The sequence below is a fragment of the Tachypleus tridentatus genome, chromosome 10 (assembly GCF_004210375.1).
Source record: "Tachypleus tridentatus isolate NWPU-2018 chromosome 10, ASM421037v1, whole genome shotgun sequence".
NCBI classification, from domain to species: Eukaryota; Metazoa; Arthropoda; class Merostomata; order Xiphosura; family Limulidae; genus Tachypleus; species Tachypleus tridentatus.
In genome coordinates, this window is record NC_134834.1 from 82,886,843 (window position 1) to 82,902,249 (window position 15,407).

The following is a 15,407-nucleotide window of genomic DNA, read 5'->3' on the forward strand; positions in this document are numbered from 1 at the left end:
GTAAAAACATATTCCTGGTAAAACTGAGAGTCAGCAAGTATCACACAGTGTTTAAACCAGATTTTTCTATCCCAGATGAGTGAGTGAGTTTTCTTATAGCAAAGCTACATCAGGCTATCTGCTGAGCCCACCAAGGGGAATTGAACCTCTGATTTTAGCATTGTAAATCTGTAAACTTACCACTGTACTTGTGGGGGGCTATTCCAGATGAACACTTAGTGATAGGTAATTCACCAAGATGGGGATGAACAGCAATTATGGATCTAAAAGACTCTGGTAATATCCATACTAAGACAGATATCCAAATCACAAAATTATAGGTCTGTTCTAATTTTCAATATTCTAATAATGTCTTACAAATCTAGCAATTTCTTTTGAGTACTTTTACAAAACAAATGTCACTAAATAATGGATACATAAAAGAAAGCTAGTAGATTAGGTTAAAAAATAAGTTTTTGACATACTAAAAATACAAAGAAAAATGCATCCTGTAATAATTATTAAGTCTCAACCTACTAATAAATATAGAAGTAATCAACATGGATTAACTAAAGCATGATGTATCAACCTACTGAGTAAAAAACAACAGTATGAATCTTAGATTAGATAAAATTACATCAGATATATTAGTTAACGTGTGTACAGAACTACTAACAAAAACAACAGTATGCACCCTGTATTATCTCAATATGTCTTGAAGCAATATCAAAAATGGCAATATATGTCCAATTTAACAAAAACAATTGCATAAATACAACAAGCGTTTAAATCTTTATGCATAACTGCAATGACCACGTTTCAATCCCATAAGTCAAACTTTTTTCTTTTTCAATCATATCCATCTGTGTAACTTTAACTGTAGGTATTTCAACAAAATATAAACCAATTGAGGATCTTTTGTTTGTTTTTTTTTATGGTATGAGATACATCATTCAAAGAAGTCAAAGATTTGAGTTTAATCAAAATATGTGATATGTAGTTTTTTATTTAATAAATTAACATGATATGTTCAGATAAAGTATCTGGTTTATTTTCTTTTTAGCAACTAGTAAAATAATTTTTCAGATGACCCAAAATATGCAATGAATCTAAAGTGTTTTCTCACATAAAAAACATTGGCAGAGAAGAAAAAGAGGATTTATTTTTAATGGTAATTTGACACAACAAGAGTTAATCACAATAAAAAAAGATTGTAACTATGATGAAGGTGAAACCCCTAATGTCTATTTTAATTTTAAAAAACACAGGGAGCAATCAATATTTAAAACCTTAGTTATGAAACTAAACAATAGTACACAGCACATAATAATCCCCCCTTGAGGTAAACAGCAACATAATCATAATTAAGGATCTCAAAACAAACATATAATAAACTGATAACAAATTTGCTGTTTCAAAATTAGATAACTGAGAAATAACTGTTATAAAGTATCTCCTGTTTAAAAAAAAACTATACAATAATTATTAGTCTTAATATTGTACACATTGTAATAATTGCACTCTCACAAATATACAAGACTATTTATTGTAGCAATTCTAAAGCACTACACAATTTTTGACTTTCTGTTACCAAAGTAGAAATTAAAATCTCTCAAAACTTATCTTGAAAATGATACACTATAAGTGATCCCAAAAGTGATAAAGCAATTTCAATATTCTTTATACTAGTAGCAACATTATTATTTTTAAAAACTCAAGATAATTTACATTGTGTAAACTGGAAACCTCCATGCAATAATCACTTACATTTAAGCAGTTAAAGCATTTACTTTCTTCTTACCCATAATTCCAAAATGATTTACAGACATTTGTACGACAGTTTTTATTTATAAAAATTAAAAAGTTTAATACATCATTAAATAATTTAAATAATTAGTATGTAACTCACATACACATTTAAAAACATTGCACCAAAAAATGCATATATCTAAGTTTTTTCTGTATCTAGCTTAAAATGTTAATGTTTACTAACAAGTTTACACAAAAGGCAAATAGGATCATTAAATTTGGTCCAACTCATTTCATATGTCGCATAGTTTTATGATTTGTTTCAAATGATATAGCATTCAGTTAAAAACCTTTAACTTCCTTAAAGACTTCCTGTGATACATATACTCACACACACAGATATATATTTTATACGAGTGCACCAATAATACTCATTAATAGTTTCAAACATTCCAGTCCTTTATGAACCATTTCAACACTACATGCTAACAATTTTCAAAAACATTCTAATCCTTTATGATCCAATTCAACATCACAAGCTAACAGTTTTAAAAACATTCCAATTCTTTATGATCCATTCCAACACTGCATGCTAACAATTTTCAAAAACATTCTAATCCTTTATGATCCAATTCAACACTACACGCTAACAGTTTTCAAAAACTTTCCAATCCTTTATAATCCATTCCAACACTGCATGCTAACAATTTTCAAAAACATTCTAATCCTTTAAGATCCAATTAAACACTACATGCTAAGTTTTCAAAAACATTCCAATCCTTTATAATCCATTCCAACACTACATGCTAACAGTTTTCAAAAACATTCCAATCCTTTATAATCCATTCCAACACTACATGCTAACAGTTTTCAAAAACATTCCAACCCTTTATGATCCATTCCAACACTACATGCTAACAATTTTCAAACATTCCAATCCTTTATGATCCAATTCAACACCACATGCTAACAGTTTTCAAACATTCCAATCCTTTATGATCTACTCCAGCAATAACACAAACAGTTTTCAAACATTCCAGCTCTTTCCAGACTCCAAATATCCACTAACTACAATTTTTAAACTTTTCATATCTTTATGATATACTCCAATAATACAAAAAAACTATAATTATCACATTTTTATCAATCTCTATTTCAACAATATACACTAGTTTTGAAACCCTCCTTTTCTATTCAATTTTCTGCAATACTACAAATCATCCACAATATGAAAACTTCCAGCAATTACACTTGTCAATACTCATATCACTCCTTCCTGTTTGTAGTTGCTTTCTCCTTAGTAGCTTTAATTACTACAAAAGCAAGATAAATGGTTAGTTTCTTGACCTAGATAAAATTATGACAGATGCAACAAATTTTCTAAAATTATCAACATACGCAGAAATAATTATTTAATAACTTAATTCAGCCTTTGAGAAACATTACAACAGATAGCCTGTTGTCTGTCACAATAAAATATTTTCTCAATCATTTTATAATATTTAGTAAAAAGCAAATATAAAACTGAACAGCATAGAAATAAAAAATATGCAAAATTCAATATAAAGTACAGCTTGAAATGTAAAAATACACTTAAAGTGTTAATTCCTTTAAATATCTGAAGTTCAAACAGTTGAAATGATCCATTTTTATGTTATAAATAAAAGAACCTGACAACTTGACTCCAATATAATTAAAACAGACAAATACACTGAAGTATTTTATCTAGAATGTAATTTTTGAATTAAATAAAAATGACAAGGAGAATGTGTGCTTTTTTTCTTTCTTTTTTAACAAATAAAAAAACACAATGATACAAATCATATAAATTCTCTCAGAAAAAAATGATATAATAGGTTAAAAGCTGTACTATATCTATTGATTACAATATGTATTAAATTCAGAGTTCCCAAGGCTTTAAGCACCCTGACTGAGGACCCCACTTAAGTGATTTAATATAAATTATAAAAAGCAGCCACTTTGAACTACCTGGCTATTACTAGATTTTGTTATTTACAAAATTAAACTTGGCTGTAAACAACACCATGTATTCAAATTTACTGCATTAACTAAAATAGTTACTGGAAGTTTTAAAGGGAATATTTTTTACATACCCAAAAGCCATCTTGTGAAATTCAAGTTTGGGAACCATTGACTTTATAAATTTTCTGATTTAATCATCTGTTTTGAAAGTTAGGGCCTAGTCATTTCTTTGTTGAAATTAGGGCTTGTAAGAATTTACTCTTCAATTTATGCAATACATTTCCCATAAAGCAATAACTGCACAGCAACAAGTATAGAATATCAAAATGATAGCATTTTGCATCACTACAGTTTAGCTCCAAAATTAAATTCTCATAAAATACTAAATTCTACTATTATCATTTATCATCAAGTATTTCTAATGTTATATAAAAACTGGAATAATACTATATCACTTGTTAACAGATATGTAATATATCACTATAATATCACAAAAAAATTATAGTATTAAATACAAATCTTAATATCGCCTTTCCACACATACACATACCTTTTAGTGATATTAATAACAACACTAATACCTAAAATGTAAAAAAGGACACAAACCTACACGTCATTAATTATATTTCTGACAGTAAATTTACACTAGAATTTTACTTTAAAATTTTTGGGACAAAAAGCATTAAAGTCTATGGAAGTTATACCTGATATTCCTCTTCCCTAACTTATTTGATTTACACTTGTACGTTTTAAACAATATCTTTGTAATAGTTTTCAGTTCAATGAATTCAAAACACTGCACTTAAAACTCAAGTAATAATTAAATCATGTTTTAATTCAATTTAAACAAATGAGGGAATATTTTTGTTTAAAATGTAAGTACTTTTACAAGTTTCATTTTGTTCAGTTTAACATCACATACGATAGCATGTTAGTGTCAACTATCTAAACAAAGTTTCTCGAGCACTTCCTTAGACTGGCATGTACAACTCCACCTTTCTTGACATTTTCTTCTCAAACTTAAGTCTTTACTCACTGATCTGGCCAATGGGATCTAAAAGAAATCAAGCACCTTCACTCATTATTTAAACATTTTTCAAATTAAAATTCACTATACCTGTAGTAGTACGAACAAACTTGCATACATTTTACCAATTTCCTGAGAATATTTTAAAAATTAAAATTTAGATTTGCAAACTTCTTGATTTAGGTAACACTCTTCAATTTTACACTCTCAGTATTTGATAAATAAGTTGATTTTTATGTTGTGTCCAAGTTCTATTCTCCAACTCAGAGAAGTCAAAATTCAGATAATTCCACATTATATTTTCTGTTGTTTCTTCAGTATGAAGGTACGATCCCTACTTGAAAGATTATCAAAAAACCTGGAGTACCATAATATTAAGCCTAATTTCTTAATTTCATATTCCCAATTTATTCTTGAGATAATCCAATATAATTCCGTCATTTGCATATGTGAGCTATCCAATATGTACTTGAATAAATTGCTGCAACTCTTACAGAGTGCACATGTTACCCATGTCACAAGTTATTATAAAAATAGAGGAGAATGCCACCAGAATTACTGAACCTATGATAAGGTGGGTCACTGAAAACAACAAATACATGATCAAAACAATGATATCCAAGAATACCATGCTCATCTTTTAAAACAATTCTAAATTTTTAAAATAAACCTACATCTACCTATGTAATAAGTGAAAGAAAATTTGATACATTCTTAAGTGTCACAAATAAAACATTACTTTTTAAGCCTAAAATTTTAAAAGTAATAAGTTTGTTTGGTTTGAAGTTTGCACAAAACTAAGTAAGGGCTATAATGTAATACCATCTCTAATTTAGCAGTGAAAGAGGAAAGTCAGCCACTCTTCATTGAACTTGTAACATGATAATGCCCTAAAGGCTGAAAGCGTAATCACATTTTCTGAGATGGAAATATGAACCCACGGCTCACAGGTTGGAAGTCACGTGCCACAACCACCTGGCCATGCCAGGTGCAATAAGTTTGTTCATAACAACAAACAGATATATTTTTTATATTTCTGTTGATTTAAAAACTTAAATGTTGGGTGTAATATTATGCCTGCTCCTAACTGACTGAATATGTCAGAATTAAAATTATTAAGGTTTAATTTGTACTTTGATGTAAATTTATCATTTGAAAGTGTAACTAACAGTATTTTCAGTGATATATGAAGTGTTTCTCTATTAGTCTTAAACCAAGCTATTTCTTATATTAAAAATGAACAAGTAACACAGTTACATGTTGACAATATAAAGTAAAAAAATATATCAATGTTCATTCACAATATTCTATCCTTTCAAATCAACTTCATGTACAGTTCAAGTTCATTTTCTTTAAATAAATGCCTAAAACCTTTGAACTCACCTTGAATAGATTCTCCCACAATCCAGAAACAACATCCACAAATTTATTCTGTTCGTGCTCAGTTACAAAATAGAAGATCCACTCACCACTGCAATTATCTACTTCTGTGCAATCAAATTCCTTCATAAAAAAATGACAAATATGTTCATACTTTAGATTTAATTCATATTTGAAAATATCAATGATATTAGATTAATTTCACTACAAACAAACAGAATTGTTTCAGCAGTCAAGTGAAAACTGATTCACAATCTAATCATGCAAATAAAAACTATTATTTACGTAAAATATGGATATGTTTCATCAGAACATTTAATAATAATTTGCAGTAAAATGTAATAATCTAAGCATCTAAAAATTCAAAAATGTTCCTACCAATATACAATAATTTGGCATTTCTTCATCGGTACTCAAGGTCAGAATATCAGTAATGTTGGTTTTACCTAGAACTGCTTTTACTTCACCTCCATGATTATTTTCTAAGATTGTGAACATAAAGTCTCCAGCAAGAACCAGACAGCACTGATAGGGAAGTGGAGGGTCTACTTCCAAGATCTTTTATTGAAAGAACATATGAAAATATTCATTCATAAAATTTTCTATTTTGGGTTCATAGTGAATTTTTTTAATATTTAACAAACTTTGGTCAAGAAATAAAGTCCATCTCCAGCAAACCAAACAAAAATACAACTTTTAACATTGGATACTGATACACTCTTATTCCAAGTTTAACATGAGAATGATTACAAGGACCACTGTGGCAGAATTGGAAACTAAAACTTTATATAAAACAATATTGTTACACCAATAATGAGGAACAACTTCCAAGATCAGAGTTTGATGACATTTTTTTTTTAAGTGTTAAAATCAATCACAATAGATGATGCATAAGAACACATGGATTATAAATTTTCATTTTTCTCTTTTTGTATGTGAAAAGCTTGAACTTGAAGAATAGATATGTTGGAGAAAAACAAGGATGTACTTCTCTTTTGCTTTAACAACCCAGATATTCTCATACTCGTGAAAACAACAGAGAAATGAAAGAGTACAAAGTTAAGCTGTGAATGGGTTTTCTTGAACTCATTAATATAAATAACAAATGTTCAAGCATATAACATTAAATCATTAAGTTAGCACAAACCTACTAATATCTTACATAAAAAATGCAAACAACTGTAATTATTTCAATACCAGGTATCATAAGCATTAGTGGTGTGTAATGATTAATCAGTATATTCAAAGATTGGCTGTTGTAAAAAAAGGTTCATATAGATGGTATTTTGACCACTATTGAGTTCATGGTATACCAGTCAGCCTGAAGACCTTTAGGTTGAGTGTAATGCATTGTCACCAATGGATACGACAAATACAGTGTGGTTGAAATATTATTATTATTATTAATGCTTCTAACTCTTGAAAATCCATAAGTGGCTAAAATTTGAAATATGACTAAAAAATATAATAGCCTTAACATGAGGTCTTATGACAAATATAATGAATTAAATCATGCTCTGCCAGCTTTTTAAAAGTATCTAGCTATACCACAATAATTATGTTGTTTTTACATGGATATATGAAAGTTTCCCTTTCTCATTACAAAAAACTGAATGTTCATTCAATAATTCAAACATAATTAAGATGATTATTTCTACTAGTTAATACTTACTAAAAACAGCCAAGCCGAGGTTTTTTGCTAGAAAACTAAAGGCCTGAAACAATTCTCATAATTTATTCAGTCTATAATAAACCTAGAAAGAGCTTATTGCTTGAAAATCATACTGTTTAAAAGAAAAACCAATGATTTTGATACATTATTTGTTCTCAAAGGTGAAGTTATGAATCTTTTGTGTACTTCTTTGCTATGAATTCATTCGATACAGCAAATATATATAGACACAAAAAAATTACAAAGAAGCAGTCAGTCTGCAATGGTTTGACTTCAACTTATTGCAAAATAATGAAAGTGTTAATGATCAATAGACCTGATTGATCATTAACAATTGATATTGATATTGCCACTCTCTAATCTGTGGTGTAATGACATTAAAGTCAGTAAAATTGTTGATTGTGTTTTAATTCATATTTTTTACTTAGATTACCAATTTCCAGAGAATGTTGCAATGTGAAAAAATCTTATAAAAATAGGTCATATGGTGCAGATTCACATGCAGAAAAATCAATCCATCACAGTTTTACGTGTTATTCAAACAAGTTGTAAAAATCCTCTGAACACATTAATAAAAAAAAATTATTTAAAAAGCACTAATTATCAGTTCAAAGTTTATGTGGAAAAATGGAATATTAAAGTTTCTGGTTCACAAGATGTTGACTTACACGATCTGCCAGAGAAACTGTGTGCAGAAAATCCTGAAGCCAGTCACTAGCTTCATTATCATCAGATGCTGCCATCTGAAGGGAATCCCAATTTGGGAGGATTAATTCAAATAAATGAGGTTTATCTTCTAAAGGGAGCCTCCTACAGCCACCACAATATGGAAACCTATAACATTACTAATGTGTACATTACACATACATATTATATATAAAATTATATATTTAATCATGCACACTAATAGGGAAAAATATATAGTACACCACTCCCAAACAATATATATAAATATGCCCATGCTGATTGTAATTTACCTACATGCATTTAGACTTTGAGGTTAAAACAATGCAAATGTTAAAGAAAGGTACTTATAATAAAACATCAATAAGAGAAACTATTTATCACAAAAAAATAGATCTTGATCGATGTATCAAAAAGGCAATGAGGAAAAGAAATCTGTGATCATAGGGAAAAAAAGTCACTAGATGATACTACATCTGTTAATAGTGACCATCAAGTAATGGCATGAATCTTTAGGGATGACATAATGACAGCTAAAAGAAGTTGTCTGATATGGCATGCTATTTGATGGCCCCTTTCAAGTCCACCAGTGCAGCAAGCATATGCATTTCACTTCAGATATTCTCATACTTAAAGTTAATGGACCATCCAACAGCTTTCCGGACAGTTACAGTTATACAAAAGCTGTAGGCCGTCACTGACATGAATGGTGTACATTTTGAGCATATGTAGCTCCCTCTAGTGATCATTTTCATCAGCCACAGATTCACATTCCTCATGATTTCATTGTAATATTTACCAAGATTTACTGCTCAGTGATAAACAATATTAATTTTATTTGTTTTTGAACATGCCAAGAAATCCTAGCCAATTAGGTTCAACTAAACATTAAGTGATAAGATTCAATGAAAGGTTTTATGAAATTAAAACACACACACACACACACACACACAAATATAGACTTATAAAGGCTAATCTTTTATGCCAAATTTAAGTCATGATGAATTTTACTTTTTAGCACATTTGGTCAAGATGGATAACTGAACTTTTACAAAATGACTGGTTCTTAATCGTGTTGATAAATTTTATTTTAAAAACAAATGCCAATATCAAGTTTTCAATATCTACAAACAAAATAATTTATAGTTTGCACTAGTGGCTTTTAATTCTTTGTGTAGTAAATTATAAATTAATTTAGAGACATCAATTTTTAAATAACTTATTAAAGTCAAATTGTTCAGGGATATAACACCAAACTGAAGAAAAACTGGCAAAAGAAATATCATCATTTGACCTGAAGTTTAGTTAAACTATTGCTTATCAGATGAAACAGTTAATGTAACACTTTTATTTTATTCCACACCTCAAATGTATGAAGAACTTTGGTTCTGTTACTCCTTCTTGATCAAAACAGTAAAGGACACCAGCCCTGTTAAAAAGAAAAACTTACATATCATTACGTTTGATTTGATAAAGTTAAACAACAACAGTGTTATTAGTGTTCAAAAAGTTAATTTTTTTCTATTAAAAATTCTATGTAAAATAATGTTCAATTAATGCAAGCTACTAATTTATTGACTCCTCTGTTCTGTAAAAACTGTTACTTTATCTGACTAATAAGTAGGGTAAAAAAAATCAGTTGGTAATAATATCATTTATTTGAGCATGAAACATTAGTTCATAATCAGTTAAGTGTTGTGCTTCAAGAAAATAAGTAACATAAACACACTTTATGTTATCATAACAATATGTTTTTGATGTAAAAAACATACAACCTCAAACCTAAACAGAAATACAGTTTCAGCTAGTACATACAAGCAAATAATTTAAAAGTGTTATTGACCCAACACATTGTGTCAAATTATAAATGTTAAATATAGTAGTACACTAGCAGCATAACAGTGGGTGGGGAAAGAAAGACTAATAACAAAACCATTAAGGCACAATTTTCTAAACTGTGAGGTGCACACTGGTGACTGGGAAAGCAGCATTTTAGCAGGAGAGCTCAAGACTAATGACAAAAGAAACAGAAGAGTTTGAGATGACAATAAGCTAACAAAATTATCAGTGTTCTCAAAGTTTGCTTGTTTGTTCTCTTGCTCTTTACAAATTTTTTTATTTAAAATAATGATTAAAAACACATGAAAAAAATGTTAGTTATACTGGTATCACTTGCAAAAATTGTTTTAATGTGAAGGGGGTGGCAAATGGAGATTTTGCTAAGATAGAGGGATGTCACTATTTGAAATTTCAAAAAAAACTACACTAAAATGAAAGAAAATAAGAGACAAGGCATGGATAATTATATTCCCAAAAAATTATACTTTATTAGCAAATATAAAAGTGTCATTCCATGTCAAATCATCTAGATTTTGGAAAATTTTCCAGGTGACCCTTCAGTGTGTTTGTGCATTTTTCTTATAGTAAAGCCACATCAGGCTATCTGCTGAGCCCACCGAGAGGAATTGAACCCCTGATTTTAGCATTGTAAATCCATGGGACCCGTCAGAATGCCTTGAAAAAATTCACATATGCTCTTCTACCCATAAAATGAAAAATTGACAAAGATTAGATCAATATCTCTAATAGTTTCTGATTTACAGCCCTGTAAAATTTTATTTTTATTTTTGGCAAATTCATTTTTGGGCAACTTTGGCTGCTTAAAGCTGCAAGAGTAATGGTGGTAGAAGGCTGAAATTTGCTATACTGACTGAAAATGGTCTCAAGCCAAGTTTATCTCTCTTAGGATTTTCATAGTAAAATCAACTGAAAACCCAAAATCGTAAAAAACATTGGTTTATTTAATAAGCCATAGCTCTAAGACTTAATATGATACAAAGCTGAATTTTGTTTACAAATTTCCTATAACATATCAGTGATAAATCAGCAATTATAATTAAAAGTCTATTAGATCTCCTGTAAAAAAAATGTAGTTGCATGCTACTTTTTATGATTTAGCTAAAAATAGCCCCACTTCAGGCCACAGTTTGACCATGTCACCAGTTATTCAGCCTTTTCAGATTTTTACCATATGTTATTACATCTCTGAATATGATCTACAAAAAATTCAAGGTTGGATAAAATAATAAATTATCAAATTTTAAGTGTCTCTAATATGTACCATTGGGCAAAGGACCACATTCAGGGCATTCAGTTTTTTCTTGTCAATCAGGAATCAGTCCTGCAGAATTGTGTAAAGTTTGATCTACTTGAGTGCTATGAAAAACACAAAACTGTGGCAGGTATTAGGTCACATCATAACTTTATTCTACCAACAAATTCTATATGAGAAGGCTATCAGATGATGATGTGTACACAGTTGTAACTGTTGGTAGTAGCAGTGAAAGTGATGCTGCAGCAGCTCAAATAGGGTCTAATGATAGCAATGACAGTTATCAGCCAGGGAAATATGTGGCATGCATATATGATCACGAATGGTATGTGGGAAACATAAAAGATAGATCAGACGAACATGCCGATGTGTTGGTGTCATTTATGAAGAAATCAAGAAACGAACTGTTCTCATGGCCTGCAAGGTGACAAAGGTGAAAGCTGGATTCCTTTCCAACACATTCTTTGTCTGATAGGTGCACCTACTGTGCAAAACAGTAGTGCTCACCACTATGTTCTAAGCCAAAGTGATCTCAACATAATCAAACTCGAATTTCAGAAATTTATTAAAGTTATCTGAACAAAGCAATGTTTATTTGATGTTGTTAAGGCTAATTTATTGCCAAAGCAGTTTTTGAAACATTTCATTGTCACGATTATTGCAGTTTGGTGTAACTATAATCTTTCTCAGTTATCTCCTGTTGTAGCAGTGTGCTTTTCGTGTCTGATTTACCTTTGTATTTATTATATTATGAATCTTAAACTCAGCCATATCTGCATAACTGTAATGCATACACAATATATTTGCATTGTCATGTGATCTAACTAGTTTTGTCAATAAACTTGTTCAGAAATGAATTAATTCTTTCTTGTTTCTTTCAACTTCATTATTTAACATTGTAAAAGGCCAGTTAGAATGTTTCAGTGGGATTCATAAAATTCTGACAGATATGTTTCAAAATTGTATAGATATATTTGCACACAGTAACACACCTGAACTGAATTTTTTCTTTAAATAAGAAACGTATGGTCAGAGGATTTTAAAAATTTATAATTGCAGTCCCCTGGATGATTTGAAATGGAATGACCCAAAACTATTGTCAGAAAAGCCATAGAAAAGTTGATAAATACACATTTTTTTAGGTAACTCTCCTCAGACATGTACAAAAAAAATTCATGGGCATTTATTAAATTTTCTTCACAAAGAATCTTAAATCTATGTTACTAAATAAGAACATATGTCTAAAATATGTATGAATTGAAAATAATTTAATCAGAATTGCTTTTACTAATACTCTGAAATTTGTTTTGCGGATGTGAACTCAAAACCTGAATCATTACAAGATAGAATAATAAGTATATCTGGTCAAATAATTCAACAATTTTAATCAATCCATTAACATTATAAAAATGTAAAAGTGAAATTAAATTCAATAAAAAAGTTAGAAAAAATTACACTGGTTAAGTCTTATTAGACTTGATTTGTTTTGCATGTTCATGCCATTCTTAAAAATTGATACTTTTATTCAACAGTTATCTTAAGTACAACAAAACACTAGTTTCCTTTATATTCATTTTGATATCAAAAAAATTTATTAGTAGTAAATACAACTACTAATAGTTCATAAATAAGTCACTAGTTTATTTTATTTTATCATAAAAACTTATAAAAATGAATTCAATACAAACTTTAATTTGTTTAAACAGAAAAAAACAACAGATGTCAACAGATCATACTTCAAGACAAAATAAGCTGGTTTCCAAGAGTTAGGAATCCTGTTTCTACCCCGTTTTGTTCGATACATTAGAAAGCCACTTCTCCTCGGACCACCCAGAGTTCCTGGAGACGAGTGACCTCTCTTGTGATTATCCCAGTAAGTAAGCACATAATGGTGTATTTCCAAATCAGCCACCTTCAGTGAAGATACTTATTTATAATACTGAAAATCTTAGGTAAAAATATGAAATCATGTCATTCACAATATAAATACATTAATACAAAAAATTTTTGTTTTTACATTAAGTACACATATGCAATTACTTTTTCTAATCCAAAATAACTGGAACCCATATTTATTTTGTTGGCACTGTACTGGCCTGATTTTAAGGTAACCACCATTTTCAGCAATCATAAGAAAGAAAGAGAATTGAATGTACAACATCCTTTTTTTAGGCCTGCAAAATCATTACTATAACTGAAAAACCTGCAGGCAGATTAGTTACAAGAATTAGTAATAACCTTGAGTGAACACCTTGCACACCTGTAGATGGACGCTAACTGGACAAACAGGAATGCAACAGGCTAAAGTAAGGGGAAGGTGGCCTGTGTTCAGTCATGATTAGAAGGCAACTATGAATTTTATAGCTTAATTAATAATAATAAAAAAAAATTATAATCATGCAAATACAGTATCTACCTAGAAGTTTTCAAACTACAGATAACTTCTAAAGAGTTTTTACTTCATATTGCTCCTTAAAATGTTAACATTAGAAAGACTAATTACAAAATATAAGATCTTGTACAATACAAGCTTTTATCTCTGTTTTCTAAAAGCACAGAAAACTTTAAGATTTTAAGTTTTTGTTTTTGTAAATTTCATAATATTAACTTCAAGATACAAAGGAAAAATTAAATTACACAAAATTACTCAGTTTACTTCTCCTGAGCCTGAAATAAACTAGATCACATTAAATAAGCTAACATTTAATAAAATCTGTTTTGAAATTTAAAATATGCTACAAATCAAAAAATCCTGAGAGAAAGAATAAAACAATAGTTACAATTTCTGGTAACATTTTAATATTTTGAAACAGTTATTTTGCATGTCAATCATTCTTCCTGTACACCAAAAAATCCACGTTTCTCAGGAAAACAGATACATTTGTATAATGCATCGTTGTAAATGCCCTTTTTTTGCATTACATCAAATCATTTAATAACCTTGAAGTTCAGGCTTTTGAACCCACACATACATAAAAAAAATGAATTAAAACCAGGGATGTCATTAGAAGTGGGAGACAGGGATACCCAATGCACAAGGTCTGTCCATTGAACAAACCCCTGGTGAATAAAGAGTAAGGACTCGAGAGATTTCTGCGACTTCATTACGTCAATCTAAAACTCATACAAGCCAGAGAACAAGATGCTGTTCATGTGAGGAAGAAAAACTGCTTTTGTTCATCATGCAATTTACATACTGCATTCTTATAATCTTTAGAACCTCCAAAATTCACATCTACAGTTTTAGTTATACCAGTAATACTTTATATGTTATTTACTATCCTCTTCCATGATCTTGCACTAAATCAGAAGTGTAAGTAGTGAACATTTAATAACTCTGGCAATACTTATGTAATACCATGTTGAATGGCACTCTCTAAATGGTCATGGTATGCAGAATTAAGAAATCTGTAAATCCACCATAAATACACTACCTTTCAGTCTTTATTTCCACTTTAATTAATAAAGTTGAAGAATAAGTCATTCACATAATTCTTGACCAATTTCTGTGTATGTCACATTTGTTATAACTTTTTGAAGTACGTATTATTCAAACAAATTAATACAAATTTTGTTAGAGTTTTTCCTTGTAAAATACACAATACTCATCACCATACCTTTATCAGATAAGGAAAATGGAAACAATGTAAACACTTACTTCACATTTTATTTCTGCACTCAAAGCTTTTTTAAGCATGGTTATCTGTCCAATACAGTCAGTAGGAACACATGGGAGAGCACAAGATTTGGAACCTCTAACTGCAAGTTCTAGACTTGATATGATGCTCCTAGTTTTACATAACCAAATAAATATAGTAAAT

The 15,407-nt window shown here is 29.6% G+C and overlaps 1 protein-coding gene across 4 annotated transcripts in view; it reads right to left on the reverse strand.

Moving 5' to 3' along the window:
• Window positions 1-1,121: 1,121 nt before the first annotated feature.
• The window catches only part of LOC143229729 (pleckstrin homology domain-containing family M member 2-like), a 65,829-nt gene continuing 51,543 nt past the window's right edge, over window positions 1,122-15,407 (reverse strand). For 2 of the 4 annotated variants that reach the window (XM_076462466.1, XM_076462464.1), the window contains 7 exons: window positions 15,245-15,374; window positions 13,323-13,498; window positions 9,838-9,903; window positions 8,459-8,624; window positions 6,497-6,676; window positions 6,122-6,241; window positions 1,122-4,765 (listed from right to left, as the gene is read on the reverse strand). In XM_076462466.1, the coding sequence (XP_076318581.1) occupies window positions 4,649-4,765; window positions 6,122-6,241; window positions 6,497-6,676; window positions 8,459-8,624; window positions 9,838-9,903; window positions 13,323-13,498; window positions 15,245-15,374 (955 nt within the window). In that variant the 3' untranslated portion in view covers window positions 1,122-4,648. The remainder of the gene's footprint in view (window positions 4,766-6,121; window positions 6,242-6,496; window positions 6,677-8,458; window positions 8,625-9,837; window positions 9,904-13,322; window positions 13,499-15,244; window positions 15,375-15,407) is intronic. The other 2 variants (XR_013016027.1, XM_076462465.1) reach the window with 2 other exon arrangements.